Source organism: Oryzias latipes, chromosome 24, assembly GCF_053564925.1.
Source record: "Oryzias latipes strain Hd-rR chromosome 24, Olatipes_Hd-rR_3.1".
NCBI classification, from domain to species: Eukaryota; Metazoa; Chordata; class Actinopteri; order Beloniformes; family Adrianichthyidae; genus Oryzias; species Oryzias latipes.
Window position 1 is genome coordinate 8298299 of NC_136260.1, and position 14587 is coordinate 8312885.

General features: G+C 38.5%; 1 protein-coding gene across 15 annotated transcripts in view; it reads left to right on the forward strand.

Annotated features, from left to right (window-relative positions):
* myo6a (myosin VIa) overlaps positions 1-14587 on the forward strand; it is a 129526-nt gene that overhangs the window by 26161 nt on the left and 88778 nt on the right. For all 15 annotated transcript variants that reach the window (XM_011491912.4, XM_011491913.4, XM_011491914.4 and 12 more), the window contains exons 6-11: positions 285-390; positions 623-678; positions 759-856; positions 2793-2957; positions 8445-8525; positions 13558-13738. In XM_011491912.4, the coding sequence (XP_011490214.1) occupies positions 285-390; positions 623-678; positions 759-856; positions 2793-2957; positions 8445-8525; positions 13558-13738 (687 nt within the window). The remainder of the gene's footprint in view (positions 1-284; positions 391-622; positions 679-758; positions 857-2792; positions 2958-8444; positions 8526-13557; positions 13739-14587) is intronic.

A 14587-nucleotide genomic window follows, 5' to 3' on the forward strand; every position in this document is an offset into this window, starting at 1 on the left:
AAAACAAACCAAAATTTCTTTCTATTTTTTAATCTTTTTTGAAGCATTGATGCGTCTACATAAGATGACTCTGTACTTTGGTATTTTTTGATAAAAGTAAATCCGTCTTTATTTCTTTTTTGTTCTTTTTGATCTGTCCTCCAGTTCAGCTTGGGTCCTCTCCAGGACCTTTGTAGTTATTAAAGTTTGGCGTTCGATATCTCTGTGATTATTGGGGTCAGCTTTGTGCCTTTGAGGCAGAGAACTGTAATCTACCAGCCTAACCCGTCTGTGTGCCGTTTCAGCCGATAAGGCATACAGGGACATGAAGGTCCTGAAGATGAGCCAGTCCATCATCGTCTCAGGAGAGTCCGGCGCCGGCAAGACCGAAAACACCAAGTTTGTACTCAGGTGTGACCAAGATTTCTGCAGTTTTACAAAAATATGTCTTTACATTTAGCTTTTAGCTGCATTTTTCCTTCAAATTAGTTTTTAAAAAAGTTTAGATTATAGTGTGCATTTCAAAATGAAACTCCTTTTCAAGCCCAGCTTATGAAGTCTTTCTAACACAAGACAAAATCAGATTGGACATTTGCTAAATTGATTTCTGGAAAACAGAACAATGACTCTCCTGGTCTTTCAGGTACTTGACAACCTCGTATGGAACAGGCCAGGATATAGATGAGAGGATAGTGGAAGGTAATCATTTCGTTCTCCTCTTCAGCTTGTTTCATCTCCTGCTTTTTTTGTTTTGTGACTCGACTCTCTCCTCTCTGCAGCTAACCCCTTGTTGGAGGCTTTCGGGAATGCAAAAACCGTTCGGAACAACAACAGCAGTCGTTTCGGGAAGTTTGTGGAAATTCATTTCAATGAGAAGGTGCTTCCACGTGTTTTTAGTAGAGTTGTAGGTGGAAAGTTGTGAATTAAAAACGATACCCTGTGGCTCGACTTTGAGAGCTAAATCTGTTTTTTTGTTTACAGAACTGCTTTTATTTTGACAGAAAACCCTTTTTTATTGCCCTTGGAGTGTTCCCCTTAGGGGACGACACAGCGAGTCATCCACCTCCATCTATTCCTCTCCTCTGCATCCTCCTGGCTTTGCCCCTCATGTAGTGAAGGAGTCGGGCTGAGTCGCTCATCTTCAGGACCTTCAGGCCTATAGGAAGACCGCATTCTTTCTTAGTGGTCTTCCTTTAAGCCTCTTTCCTTGTAGTTCCTCACAACGTGTCCAAACATCTCAACCTGCTTCGCTGCATTTAACATCACACCTTCATCTTCCAACCTCAGAGTCATCACCTTTTCCCTTAACCTACAGAAGACTTTGAGCAAACTCCTCTTTCAAAACTTGACCCTGCTCCAAAAATCCATAAGCTTTGCTCTCTTTAGTGTTCTCTGTCAAAGTTTCCTACATTCAAAGTTACTCTAAGGGTCTGCCACCTTTAAAGCTAAATGAGCCATTAGGGCCAGTTTCTTGTTGAGCCAAAAAGTCCCACGTCACTATTTAGACAAAGGAAAAAAAAACTTAATTTTTTTGTGGCCATTAGACCATTTGTTTATAAAATGTAGCCTTTAAATATTTACATTAATTGGATTAAAATAGTGTTACATTTTATTATTATTTTTTTGACAGCAGCACATACAAATTCTTAATTCTCTAAAATACAGCCTGTTTCAAATAAGATCCTTCTGCTGCAGCAGATTTAATTGAATAAAAAATGCTATAAAGTCAAATCAAACATGGTATTTTCTATCATCTCCTTTTACCATCAAATATAAACAAGATAACATTGGGAGGATTTAATTTCTTCAAAGAAAAACAACACAACCTATAGGTTATTTGTTAATGCAATTAACTTTGCCCTCCTAACAGCATCTGGATTTTGTGCTTTAGGTTTATTCTAGTAATAAACCTCTCTGACTATCCTTTTGCTCAGTCATCTGACATGTTTTAAATCTAAACAATGACAAAACTAAAAACAAATTAACCAAATTTACCAAACCAATACTTATTTAAACCGTTAGCATTTTTTTTCCAAGTCAAAGAACCACAAGGGAGGAATAAAAGAGCGGCATGTGGCTCCGGAGCTTTGGGTTGCAAACCCTTGCCCTACACTCCTGCCTTTCCTCTTCTTTCTTTGCCTAAGAACACGCCTTCCTCCTCTCCTTTGGCCAACAGTGTTTCCATTTCCATCAGCACCCTTTAGGTCAACAGCTCCAAGGTTATTGTTCCATTACCCATTCTGCTGATTAATTTGGCTTCGTTTTTTCCCTCTGTGCCCCTCATCAGGCATCTCCACTGCCCTGCTTCTTTTGCAGCGTACCCTGCTATAGTAATGGCTGATCAGCTGGATTGAGTGGGCCCAGTTTCTGATTGACTGAGCGCACCTGATCCAGGTGATTAGTATTTACTGAAGCAGGCTTAGCTGCAAAACAAGCGGGGTTGGGGGCCACAAGGTCTGGACTATGGACGGGTGCTCAGAACTATTCTGCCCCCTTGAGCCACCTCAGAAACTTGCAAAAAAATACAATTTTATGTGAACCCAGATTTCCAGCAGGTGCTCTTTTGTCTTGGTCTCTGCTGACCAGCATGGAATCAGTAAACATGTTCATTTCAGTGTATGATCAAAATTCTCTTGGCTCCATTGTTTTAATTACCTTGCCTTTGTTTTTTAGTCTTTCAAAGCTCTGTTTGTTTTGATCTAGTTTTTTTTAAGACTGCTCAATAGGTCTGAGATATGGAGTATAGCTGTAGGGAGCAAAGATAACTGAATGTGAGGACTGAAAGGGTTTATTGTTGCTGTGCTTCTCATCAGAACGCTGTCGTGGGCGGCTTTGTTTCTCACTACCTGCTGGAAAAGTCCAGGATATGCAGACAAGGCCCCGAGGAGAGAAACTACCACATCTTCTACCGCCTGTGTGCTGGAGCTTCTGAAGACATCAGACAGAAGTTCCACCTCAGCTCACCGGACACTTTCAGGGTACGAACAGTCCGACTCTGCTGTATGGCACACCAATGAGAGGTCCATATTTCATTGTGCTTTAAAGAAACTAGACAGACTTTCTTCCTTGTGATTTTTACCACAAAAGCATCAGACAAACCCTGTCGAGCTTTGAATTGTCAAGTGCAGATGGTGTTATGACAGTCGTGGACACTAGAGGGCAGCACCATCTCAAGAAGAGCCTCACTCTAATTCACTTCAATTTTATTTGTATAGCCCAAATTCACAACAGTCGTCTCAATGGGCTTCGTACCGGTAATTGTAAAGTAAAATACAATCAAAAATTCTAAATGCATAGAATTCAATGGAATAATACAAAACTGTAACTAATCAGACTAAACTAAATGGACATCCCTGCCCTTAGACCTTCCTTCGCGGTAAGGAAAAACCCCTAAAAAAAAGAAAAACAGATTCCGGAAAAAACGAAGAAACCTCAGGGTTGTCCGCATGGAGAGATCCTCCCCCAGGACGAACAGGCGATTTACCAGAACTCATAGAGAACTATTAATAACTTATCTAACACTACAACTGCATATTTAAAATCCAGCAAATGATCTTCATCCAGATGAAGTTGGGGGACGGCTGGGGGCGCGAGACAAGCTGAAGACGGGATCCACAGCCAGGTGTAGGAGCAGTAGTAGATGCAAGCCAGAGACGAGGTTCTTGGTCAGCTACAGGAGCACAGATGAGCCAACTGGAATCTGGAAGCACTCCCACTCCCCAGGAGGAGAGACCTAAATGATAAATAAATGATCAAGAATAGAGGAGAGAAGGAGAGTAGAAGTAGGCGAGAATAGAGGACAGAACCGCAGTGCACCATAGCTACCCCAGCTTCTAACTTCTAGCAGCCTAGTGACAACTTTATTGTTAAGTTTAATTTAAAAAAAATAACAGTACGGTAAATAATCTCTGAACACTAGCTAGTCTGACAATAAGCCTGTCCAAAGAGGAATGTTTTCAGTCTAACTTTGAATGTTAGAACTATGTCGGCCTTTCTTACATGAGCTGGGAGTTTATTCCATAAGACAGGGGCTTGGTGGCTAAACGCTCTACCTCCAACTGTACTTTTACTAATTCTAGGAACCACAAGCAGTCCTGCATTTTGAGAGCAAAGTGTTCTGTTTGGATGGTAAGGGACTATGAGGTCTTTGATATAGGATGGGGCCATTCCATGTATGGCCTTATAGGTTAGCAGGAGGGTCTTGAACTTAATTCTATAATCAACTGGGAGCCAGAGAAGTGAAACCAACACAGGAGTGATGTGATCTCTTCTGTTAGTTCCTGCTAACAATCTAGCTGCTGCATTCTGAACAAGCTGGAGATTTCTTAAGGAACTCTTAGGACACGCTGCTAACAAAGAGTTACAGTAATCCAGTCTAGACGTAACAAATGCATGGATGAGTTTTTCAGCATCACTCTTAGAAAGTATATTTCTGATCTTAGCAATATTCCGCAGGTGAAAAATTACAGTTCTACACGCCTGAGATATGTGAGCCTTAAATGATAAATCCTGGTCAAATAAAACCTCAAGGTTTCTAACTGTGGAATTGGAGGTTGCACTTACACCATCCAGGGAGACTATCTGATCAGACAGAGCATCTCTGAGGTTTTTAGGACCTAGTATAAAGACCTCAGTTTCTTCTGGGTTCAAGAGGAGGTAATTAATTGTCATCCAGGTCTTGATGTCTTTTATGCAGGAATTCAGTTTCTCTATATTGTCATTCTGGTCAGGTTTAATGGATAAATACAGCTGCGTATCGTCAGCATAACAATGAAAATTAATGCTGTGTTTCCTGATTATATTTCCTAGGGGTAGCATATAAAGCGTAAACAGGATGGATCCTAAAACTGAGCCCTGTGGGACTCCGTAGTTAACTCGAGTGCGATGAGAGGACTGTCCATTTACATGAACAGACTGGTACCTATCGGATAGATAGGATTCAACCCTACTGGAGAGCAGATCCTCTGATCCCTATGTCATGCTCTAACCTTTGGAGTACCTTGGAGCACTATCAACCTTTAGGTTGATAGTGCTCCAAGGTACTATCAACCTAAAGGTACTATCAACTATCAACTAGGTTGATAGTGTCAAAGACTGCACTGAGGTCTAACAGGACCAGGGTATGGAAAGTATTCCCTTTTCTGAGGCCAGTAATAAGTCATTAGAGACTCTAACTAGTGCAGTTGCCGTGCTGTGGTGAGGTTTAAACCCAGACTGAAAGTCTTCAAAGTGGCTGTTGTCCTGTAGGTGGCGGTAAAGCTGCTTACCAGTTGCTCACATTCTGTTTGGGTTTCTACCTGTGCTGAAAGGAGAATGTTGGAGGATTAAAGGTTTACCTTCAGGTTTGTTGAGAAATTCTCAGTAATTGCAGGATTTGAAAGAACCCCGAACTCCGTTGCTGGCTGTTCCTCACATGAAGCTCGGAATATAGATTTTTACTTGTCTGGCGAGTTGACATCAGAGCTTTAAAGTTTAATCTCTAAATGTGCTGAGAGTTCATATAAAAACGTAGAAAACAGTTTTCTGCAGGTTCAAGGTGTTATTGGATCACACAGCAAAGTAAAATCTAAAATCGGGACCCTAACCGGCTTTCTTTGGTCTGCTGTGACGCTCCTATTTCTTTTCATCTGCTGCGATGAAAGCAAAAAAAAAATCCTCTGGGAGTTTTCTTTTACAGACCTTCCATTGGCAGCCCCTCCTTTCAGAATTTGTTCTCACCTGTGCTTTAAAGTGCTGACGCTTGCTCTGCTGGTGTTCCCCCGGAGCTTATCACACCTCTTGCCGTTACTTCAGTGGCATTTAACGACATCACATATCTGCAGTTCTCCCTGCTGGGTTAGAAACAGATTTATTGAGTTCTCCAATAATTGTTTTCAAGGCTCGAGCTTGACAGAAATCATTAACTCTGAGTCTCACCTGATTAAAAAATGAGGACGGAGCTGAGAGGGTTTATTTAAGGTGATTTCAGTTATTTATTTTTTACATGTCTTCATAAAACTGGAACAACGTTCTATTTAATAATATTAGGCAAGAGAGACAAAGAGCTTCAAAGACGAGGAGGGAGATTCAGGACAAGAAATTTAGAAAAAAGAAAATTAGAGCTTTAACTCCCATCATCTTTTGAGCTGTTGTAAAACCGTTCCCAGTGGTCTAAGAATCAAGATTATGCCGTTGTTTTAGTCAAAAATCTTTAAAAAACTGTTGTTTTCTAGGACATAGTTGCTGCAGAGCGACAGGAGTTCATTAGAAATTCACCTGAGATTTGAGCAGGAGTGTTGGTGCTGAGCAACCAAGCCCCCCTCCCCCCCCCCACAATGCTGAGAGCTTGGAGGAGGGAGCTTGTGTATTTTCAATGTCACAAATATGATCTTTTTCAAACTGCATTTTTTTCATTTGCTCCTGTATTTTAACATTTTAAATGAAGAAATACTCAGAAATGCAATTTCGAACTGAATTTTTTTGTCCTACATCATCTGCAAATTGCTACAAGGACACCAAAAATACAATTTTCATTGGAGTGTGTCTTTAAAAGACTCAAAGGTGAAGAGCAAAAACAGCAGCTGATGAAGAACAGGAGTAAAATGAACCAAGGGAGGTTTAAAACCAGCACAAAAAAATAGAAATTAGCAAAAGAATTCCTAATAAGACATAAACAGAGGAAACTAAATACAAACGGGTAAAAGGAAAGGAGAAAGGACACATGGGAGGGGAAGAAAACAATATGGTTCAGAACATTAAAAAAGCCACATGCAGCAGATTACATTAGAGGGAGAAGGGTCTTAAAAGAAGGGTAATGTTTAAAAAAAACATGGACAGCTTAAAATAAAAGATCCCGATTTAAATAAAAATGAAATAAAACAAGGGTAACATAAAAAAATAGATACATGCCTCTAGAAACAACTGGTATGACAGAGACCGGAAGACAAATATACTTAACATAAATCGTTACAAACACAGCAGCCGCCAGACCAACATCCTGGATTTAAAAGATTGTGTTTAAAACTGATGTTGTTAGGTCAGCGGAAAAGTATTTATGGGGGGTAAAGAAATGTGTGGCCCTGCCCTCTTCAGGTTGATTCACAAGGGTTTAGTTTATTTATCTCTTTAGTTTCAGCAGCAGAGCTTAGATTGCGAAACGGGGAAAACAATGAAAGGGATGAAAACAAAAGAAGTAAAAAGAAGAATGCATGACATCTGGAATCTGCCATGGAGAGATGGAGGGCTGACTGAGCATGAAATCCTCGCCGAGGCTTTGCGGCGTAATGAAAGCTTTTGTTTCTGTCCATCTGTTCCAGTCGGCCAATTCAGACGTCCCGTTTCCATATTCTTCTCGCATCCTAGGGAGGCACCTGGGAGTTTGGCCTCTTATTTTCCTGCATTCTGTAGGGGAGGCCAGCTGGTGGAAAACCATTAAAAGTGGTACAGAATCAATTACAAATGCGGCAGTCTGGCTTTCCATGCAAATACAAATGGACTTGGTGGTTCCCAAAGTGCTGAAGCCAAAAAAAACAAAAAACGGTTGCAGGTCTCTCTGTCGGCCAACAGAAACCACCTGAAATGCCACTTTGTTTTTCTTCACATGGAATCTTATTAAGATAAGAATAAAAAAATCTTAATATCCACAGAGAAGCTGCAACTTCACCTCCATTCCTACCGTTTGGTTCCTTGCTTTGTAAAATGAGGGCATTAGTAGGATTTCGGGGGCTTAAAATTGACTGCTGATTAGATCATTACATGATAATCGTTGCTTTTTTATTTTTAGGGAAAACTGTTGAATGTTGCTCAAAGCTGCTGTCAGACGTTCCTAATTTTCATGCTGACAGCCATTTTTGAGTTTAACAATTGAAATTCAAAACCAGCTGCCAATTACCAGAAAAAACCTGATTCTCTGACCGCATAATAACTCATAGTGAGAATGTTTGGCCTGGAGCTCAAACCCTGCAGAGGTAATCATCTTTTGTCAAAGGGACTGCAGGTTTTTAATGAACTTTAGAGTTTTTCATAAGTGATGGAAACTGTTTTGGTTGGTGCTTTTTAAATAAAATGTTATAGGTTCATAGTAACCCTTGTTCAATCCTAGGCACTTTAACATTGGGAGTGGGGTCATCTAGACCCACTAGACAGTGCGCGGAATCTTTTTTCTTCAATGATTTGTGATCCTCACTGGTGTCCATGGATTACATGAAATCTTTCCACCTTTATCCACCTTTGTCATGGTAGGGAGAACACGTCAATGTAAAGGTGGAGTCATAGGATAGGACACTTTTTTCCTTGACATTTTCTAGCTTCTCTAACCAAATTTTGGGCTGTCATGCATATTCTCCACAACTCTACATTTGGCCATTCTCTTTCTTTTATCTGATTTAAGACATTTTTCACCATAAACTATTAGGATGAGGCTTTTGTTTGGAGTTGATGATTTATTTTTCCATTTCTGCTTTGTGCTCTCTTCGACTCTTTTGCAGTACCTGAACAGAGGATGCACTCGCTACTTTGCCTCCAAGGACACGAACGACCACATTCTGCAGAATCGCAAGAGCTCAGAGGTACAGTATGAACCTTGTCCTTTCATTTACCCAATGGATTTCAGGGACGTCTTTCACTACGTGACACATATTTTGACAAAATTCCAATCTAACCACTTAAAAAATGTTTTTAATGTTTCTATTCTACAAAGCGACATCTTTAAAAGTTCAGTTTTAAGGCATCAGAGACTGAGATAATCAAATCTGCTTTCTTGTTATTTAAATAAATTACAATACAAACTGGGGGGAAAATGAAAGGTTTAATTACCCCATGGGCTGTAAGAAAGGAAACATTTACTCTGCAAACCCCATTAGCTCCTGTTTAACCACAGTCAGCAGATTTGCTGCGATTCACCGCCTCCAGCTTCTGTGTCTTTGCAGTTTCTGCCTCACATTTGCAGCCCATCCTCTCTGAACAGTGCTGGCCCTTCAGAGAGCAAATCATAAACACTTAAGTTCATCGTTGTAATGCAATGAAACATTTCAGTGACTTGAATTTGACAATCTGTGAGGAAAGATCAATACAAGGGTAGGTTTGCAGAGCACAATGGCAATAAAAGGTAGGAATGTAACGACCTGAAAATTGTTCTGTTTTATCCTAGTCTTTAAATCCATACTATGGGGGTTTGGGGATTCTAGAGGTTTTAAGTGTTGTTCACAACAATTGAACAAATCTAAAGAGCATCAACTAAAAAAAAAATGGTACAGTGCAAAATTATTCTGCTCAACTAAACCAGATTCTGTTGAAATTGTAATCCATGATCCCAAAAATACTTGTAGCATTGCAAAATTTTGAAAATCCTTTGAATTGGTTTCATCTGACCCTGCTTTTACACATACATAATATAGTTTTTCTATTTCTTTTTTATGGCTTCAAATTTACAAATCTAACACAAGTCATTTAAAATACATTTCCTTCGACTTTTTCGTTTTTTTTAGTACTTTTATAAGTTCAGAAGTGAGATAAAATCAAAAGAAAACTGACATAAAGAGCTGCCAAAAGCAGGACTTGAGCAGTGCTGCTAAAATGTCCTCATAAGAAAACAAACCCATGGGTAATTTTCTTGTTTTCGTCATTTAAACAGTTAATAGATCTGCACACCTTCAGCTCAATCAGGTCACATTTGAAAAAACACTGAACCACTTAGTCTAAGCAGTTGGTGCTAATTTTAAAAATCCCTCTTTCAATGCTGTCACTCAGGGTCATTTTTTTAAACAGAAACTTGATTTTTTTTCATGTATTTGTCGACACTTGAGGTGAAAAATGTTTCACCTCAAGTGTCCAAAAAGGAAAAGCCAGAGAAGTGTTTTGGTGCTTGTAAAAGCTTGCTCTTTTCCTGCCACATCGCAGATGCAAACCTCATTAACATCCTTTCAGCAGCAAAAGAGCTTTTGGAGTTTTAAGCAGCACTGTTTTTCCTTCTGTTGATTTTTAGTTTTAGTTTTTTTGTAGTTCTTTCTGCCAATCAGCTCTGCATTTATAATCTACTCATTTTTACATTCTCATCATCAAATGGCAAACATTTTAATTAGCAGAAAGCCCTAGAGCTGCATCACAACACTAATTGAGTGCATTCATTTCAGGAGGAGAAAGAAAATGTGAAAGAAGACCTGTTTTTTTATATTTTAATTTTTAGTTTTAATTTAGCATCTGTTTAATTATGCACAAATATTCCATTACTGTTTGTCTATTTGACATTTACTGCTATTCAGCAGTGTTATTTATTAGATCCATTGAAAGGCAAATGGACAATAGATTTCTGCTGAGCTGTAATAGATTAATAGTCTTGCAAGTTGAGTAATATTTTCACACAATCTTTTGCCTTTGCTAAAGAGTTAAAAAGGTGGGAAATCCCCACATTCAGATGAAATGGTCCAGTCCTTAAAAAAAACAAAAAACAAAAACAAAGGGCTCATTGCATTCATGCAAACTATCATAGTCATTAATGTCTTTTTTAAACAACTTAATTATTGGTTAAAGTTTTCTATTGCAATAATTTTACTTCTTTTTTTCCAACCTTGAACAAAGTGAAGTTTAGTTGAAAACAAGTATCAGAAGGCAACTTGTTTGTAATCCTAAACATCTTCTATGGGATTCTTTAATCAACTTCCAACCCCTTGACCCCCCCCCCCCCCCTTTTTTTATTACTTTTTATACTAATGTCCCCCATCCCACTCTCCCTTTCTCTTTTATCTGGTCCAAAAAGAAATGCATAAAAATATAATAAAATTAGAGTTTAGCATCAAATATAAAATGGGTTGTGTGTCCATAACTATATACCCACTATTGTAATGGTAACATTTGTCAAACACAAGAGGCCCTCAGCTCTTATCTGTTTGCTCCCCGCGAGATAAAAAAACCCTAAAAAGTACTTGGAGTCCAGGACAAATGAAGTAACCTCTTGGGGGTTTGTTACACAATTAACTGTGTTACAATTTACAATGTAAAATTATCAACGAGGCAGTCTTCTAAAAAAAAAAAAAAAAACCCAATCAAGACCCTGAACTTGCTCAGGATTTAACAGTTACAGGATAATCGATGGATAATCTTGTGCTATACAGGAGCCGCCTCTTATCAACCCCATAGTTAATGGACTTTTTGCCTAAAAATCTTTGCTCATCTCTTTTAATCCATAAAAGTATGTGCCCAACCTAGAATCACACATTAAAAAACTCAAATAGTCTTGTCATTTTATCCTGGAACATTTAGTTTCTTTTATTTACTGGAGCCTTTTAGGTCTTTGTATTGGTTCAACATTTTTCTGAGGTAATTATGGGCTCAAATAAATAAAAGGAAAGGAAAAGGAAGTGTATTTTTTTTGTAAAGTTCCTGTAAAGTTTTGTAGTTTTCTTTTTCCAGAACTTACTAGAAGTGTTGAATGAGACTGGGATACTTTTATGTAAACAGCGGTGAATTTTGCAGTCATTGAGAACTGACTGACTTGTAATTTTACTGGTAGTCTTTTTTTTTTTCCAGCATCAGTTGCCATGGTGACACACCGTGGGAAGAAATAAGCCAGCTTTGTAAACCTAAGAATGTGAAGTCGGACCTTCTGAGACATGAACTCAGCTGTGTGGTCCAGTCCTTGCTTGTATTCCCAGATGCTGTAATCACTGATGAATCATGTGTTGTATGTCTCCTCATGGCTTCATCTCATGTCACACAGGATAACCAGGTGATTTGGTGCTTTTGATTTTAAGAGGATGTGGGGTTCACATTCTCTATTTTTGGGCTCTTTGCATGCTTTTGGGGCTTTGTTTCCTACAGGTTTCTGCTATGTGGAAAATGGTTAACTTCTTTTTATTTTAGATTGTCGCTGTACATTTTTATACACGCTTATTGATCTGTTACGACTTGGCTCCTCCAATTTTTAAATACCATAGTTGGTTAAAATGGTCTAAATTGGAAATCCTTGATGACGTGGTGAATAAAAATTACACTTTATCCGATTGAATCATATAAAAGCAGAAATTGGTTTCTTAACAGAAATGGTTGCTCCTTCAGTACCTAAACAATCGCAAAACCACACTGTTCAAACATTAAAAAAAAACAAAAACCAGATTCAGGAAGCCATGGTTACCGGCCAACACCCAAGCCCCTTCTGTAGGGAGGGGCTTTGGCACAGGAGACGGTGAACTGGATAGACTGAAGCGTATGGGCTCAAATAAAACATCCTTTTTTTCTGAAAGATTCCATTAGGAACATATTTTTTAATTGGTGTGAATCATTTTTTTAAAGTAAGCACTGGCAGTTGTGTCTTATTGCAATCGTAGATTACAACGCTTTCAATTAAAAACTGATCTCAGGAAAAAGGATCAACCATGTAAACGTTGTGTAGATATTTGCTTTTAATTAAAGAGATCAAGCGGAATTTCTGTCTGAAAGGAATTACACTGGAATGTACACAGTGTGTCAAACATTTACAGTCCCTGCTGAGAATTTAGTACCGAATCTATTAAAAAGAAGACTTAATATGGAGTCAAAATGTATGTAACAGCAAAAAAAAAAAAAAAAAAAAAAGAAAAAGTGGAAACTTTAAGAAAGTCTTTGAGCTTTTCAGCAAATCTTTTTGAAATGTTAATAGACATTGACCCAAGAAGTGAAAGCGTGTTGGGGACAACCTCCTTTAAACGGTTCATGCAGGATTGCTTTCATAAATGATTCTTTTCAGGGCAACATTGATACACTGATAACATTTTCTCCCACGCTCTCAATTCAATATTCAAAATTTTCTGGTGTCTTAGTGCAGATTCTGCTCTTTTATCTCAATTTACATTGATTTTTTTTTAATTTCTTCTGTAACTGAAAACCTTCAGCTGAGAAAGTCTGCAGGAATGAATTCAACCTTTGGCTGTAGTCAATTAAATCTGTTGAATTGGCTCCAGCAATCCACCTTTTGAAGCGACTGTGAGCCTCCAGCTGCAGATTTGGTTTAATGCACCCTGTGAAAAAGCTGCAAATACTACAATAAGAATAAGATTTAATAGTGGAACCAACATGGTCGAAGAGCTCATTTTCTTAATCCCATCACACAGAGTGGCTTGGCATTTAGTTTAGCAGTCACTTATCATCAGACCGACATTCTTGGGCAGATTTTCAGGTGTGTGTTTGCTTGTTCTGTCGTTTCTGCCTCTTTTCTGCTGCAGACTCCTATTTCCCCCCCTCCCCCCCATTTTCTGCTTCCAATTAAATGTGATTTCCTGACTATCTGCAGATTTTCCAACACTGCGTTAAAGGCAGGCTCATGAGTTAAGGTTTTGAATGGCAGATGGATGAAGCAAAACAACAAAACCTCTACAAAAAAATCTTTCTCATTGGCCTCACCTTCGCAGCTGCAGAGATATAAAAACGGAACATGTGAAATAAAAAAAACTGTTTAAAGTAATAGAGGATAAAAAGTAAAGCTGACATTAACTTAAAAGGCCTTGAAAAGATATTTAAAAAAAATTGCATCGGGTTTATGCAAAGAAGGCAGATAAATAAGCGTTAGAATGAATTTTCAAGGAGAAGGCATTTTAAATGTCATCTACTTATACCCTTGTGGCTCCTCAGCACACAAAGTGTGGCCCTTTGAAGGACCCACTGCTGGACGACCACGGCGACTTCAACAGGATGTGCGTCGCCATGAAGAAGATCGGCCTGGACGACACGGAGAAGCTGGATCTGTTCAAAGTGGTGGCGGGCGTGCTGCACCTGGGAAACATCGACTTTGAGGAGGCTGGCAGCACCTCAGGTGAGGCCAAAGAAGCATCTGGGAAATGTTTGTCAGATAGTCGGCCTTTTATTGGCATTTCTGTTCAAATTGTTCCGCAAGTTTATCCTAGATATAAAGTTTGTCTAAAAAGTTGTACAAATTAAGCAAAACAAAAAAAAAGATAAAGTTTTCTATCATTTTTCCTAAGTACCTAAGCATCTTTATATTTTGAAGTGAGTTTCAGGGTCTTCTAACTTTTGTGATTTAAGTAAATAATAGATTTTTTGAGCAGGCTCTGTGAAAAGATTTGGAATCAGAGTTTAACAATCCTGAGACCTTGTTGATTATTTTGTTAAAAAATTGCTTTTTTTCACTTTAATTTTCTGTTTTGTATTTTCTAACGACTTCCTTCGAGGAGGTTGGCCTTCCTGTCAGTCACGTTACATTCTTTTATCTGTTACAAACTTTTATCTGTATGTCTTTTTTGAAGAGAAACATTCCTAGTTTTCTTCAAAAATGTTTAAAGGATCGATAAAAACCGTTTTAATGAATTTAAAGATGAGTAAAAATGCAGAGCACTAGTTGACTTGTTTTACAATTCAACTCTGTAAATCTACAAATTTTATAAAGAGCAACAACAGAATATAAAGTTGTTTTTCCATCTTCTTCAGCGAAATATGAAGCAAATACTTAGAAGTAAAGGTTATGTGAGAATGCTTTATTGTCAAACAAGTGTGTCTTATAACTTAAAAGACAAAGAAAAGTGTGGAAATTGTGTGTCCTTTTAAACAAAAAGCTCAAAGCCGCATTCCATAATCCTTCTTTGCTGATTCCACCAATCTTGTGAAGTCTTTACAACGCAAACCATGTGATAAATGAGGCAACACT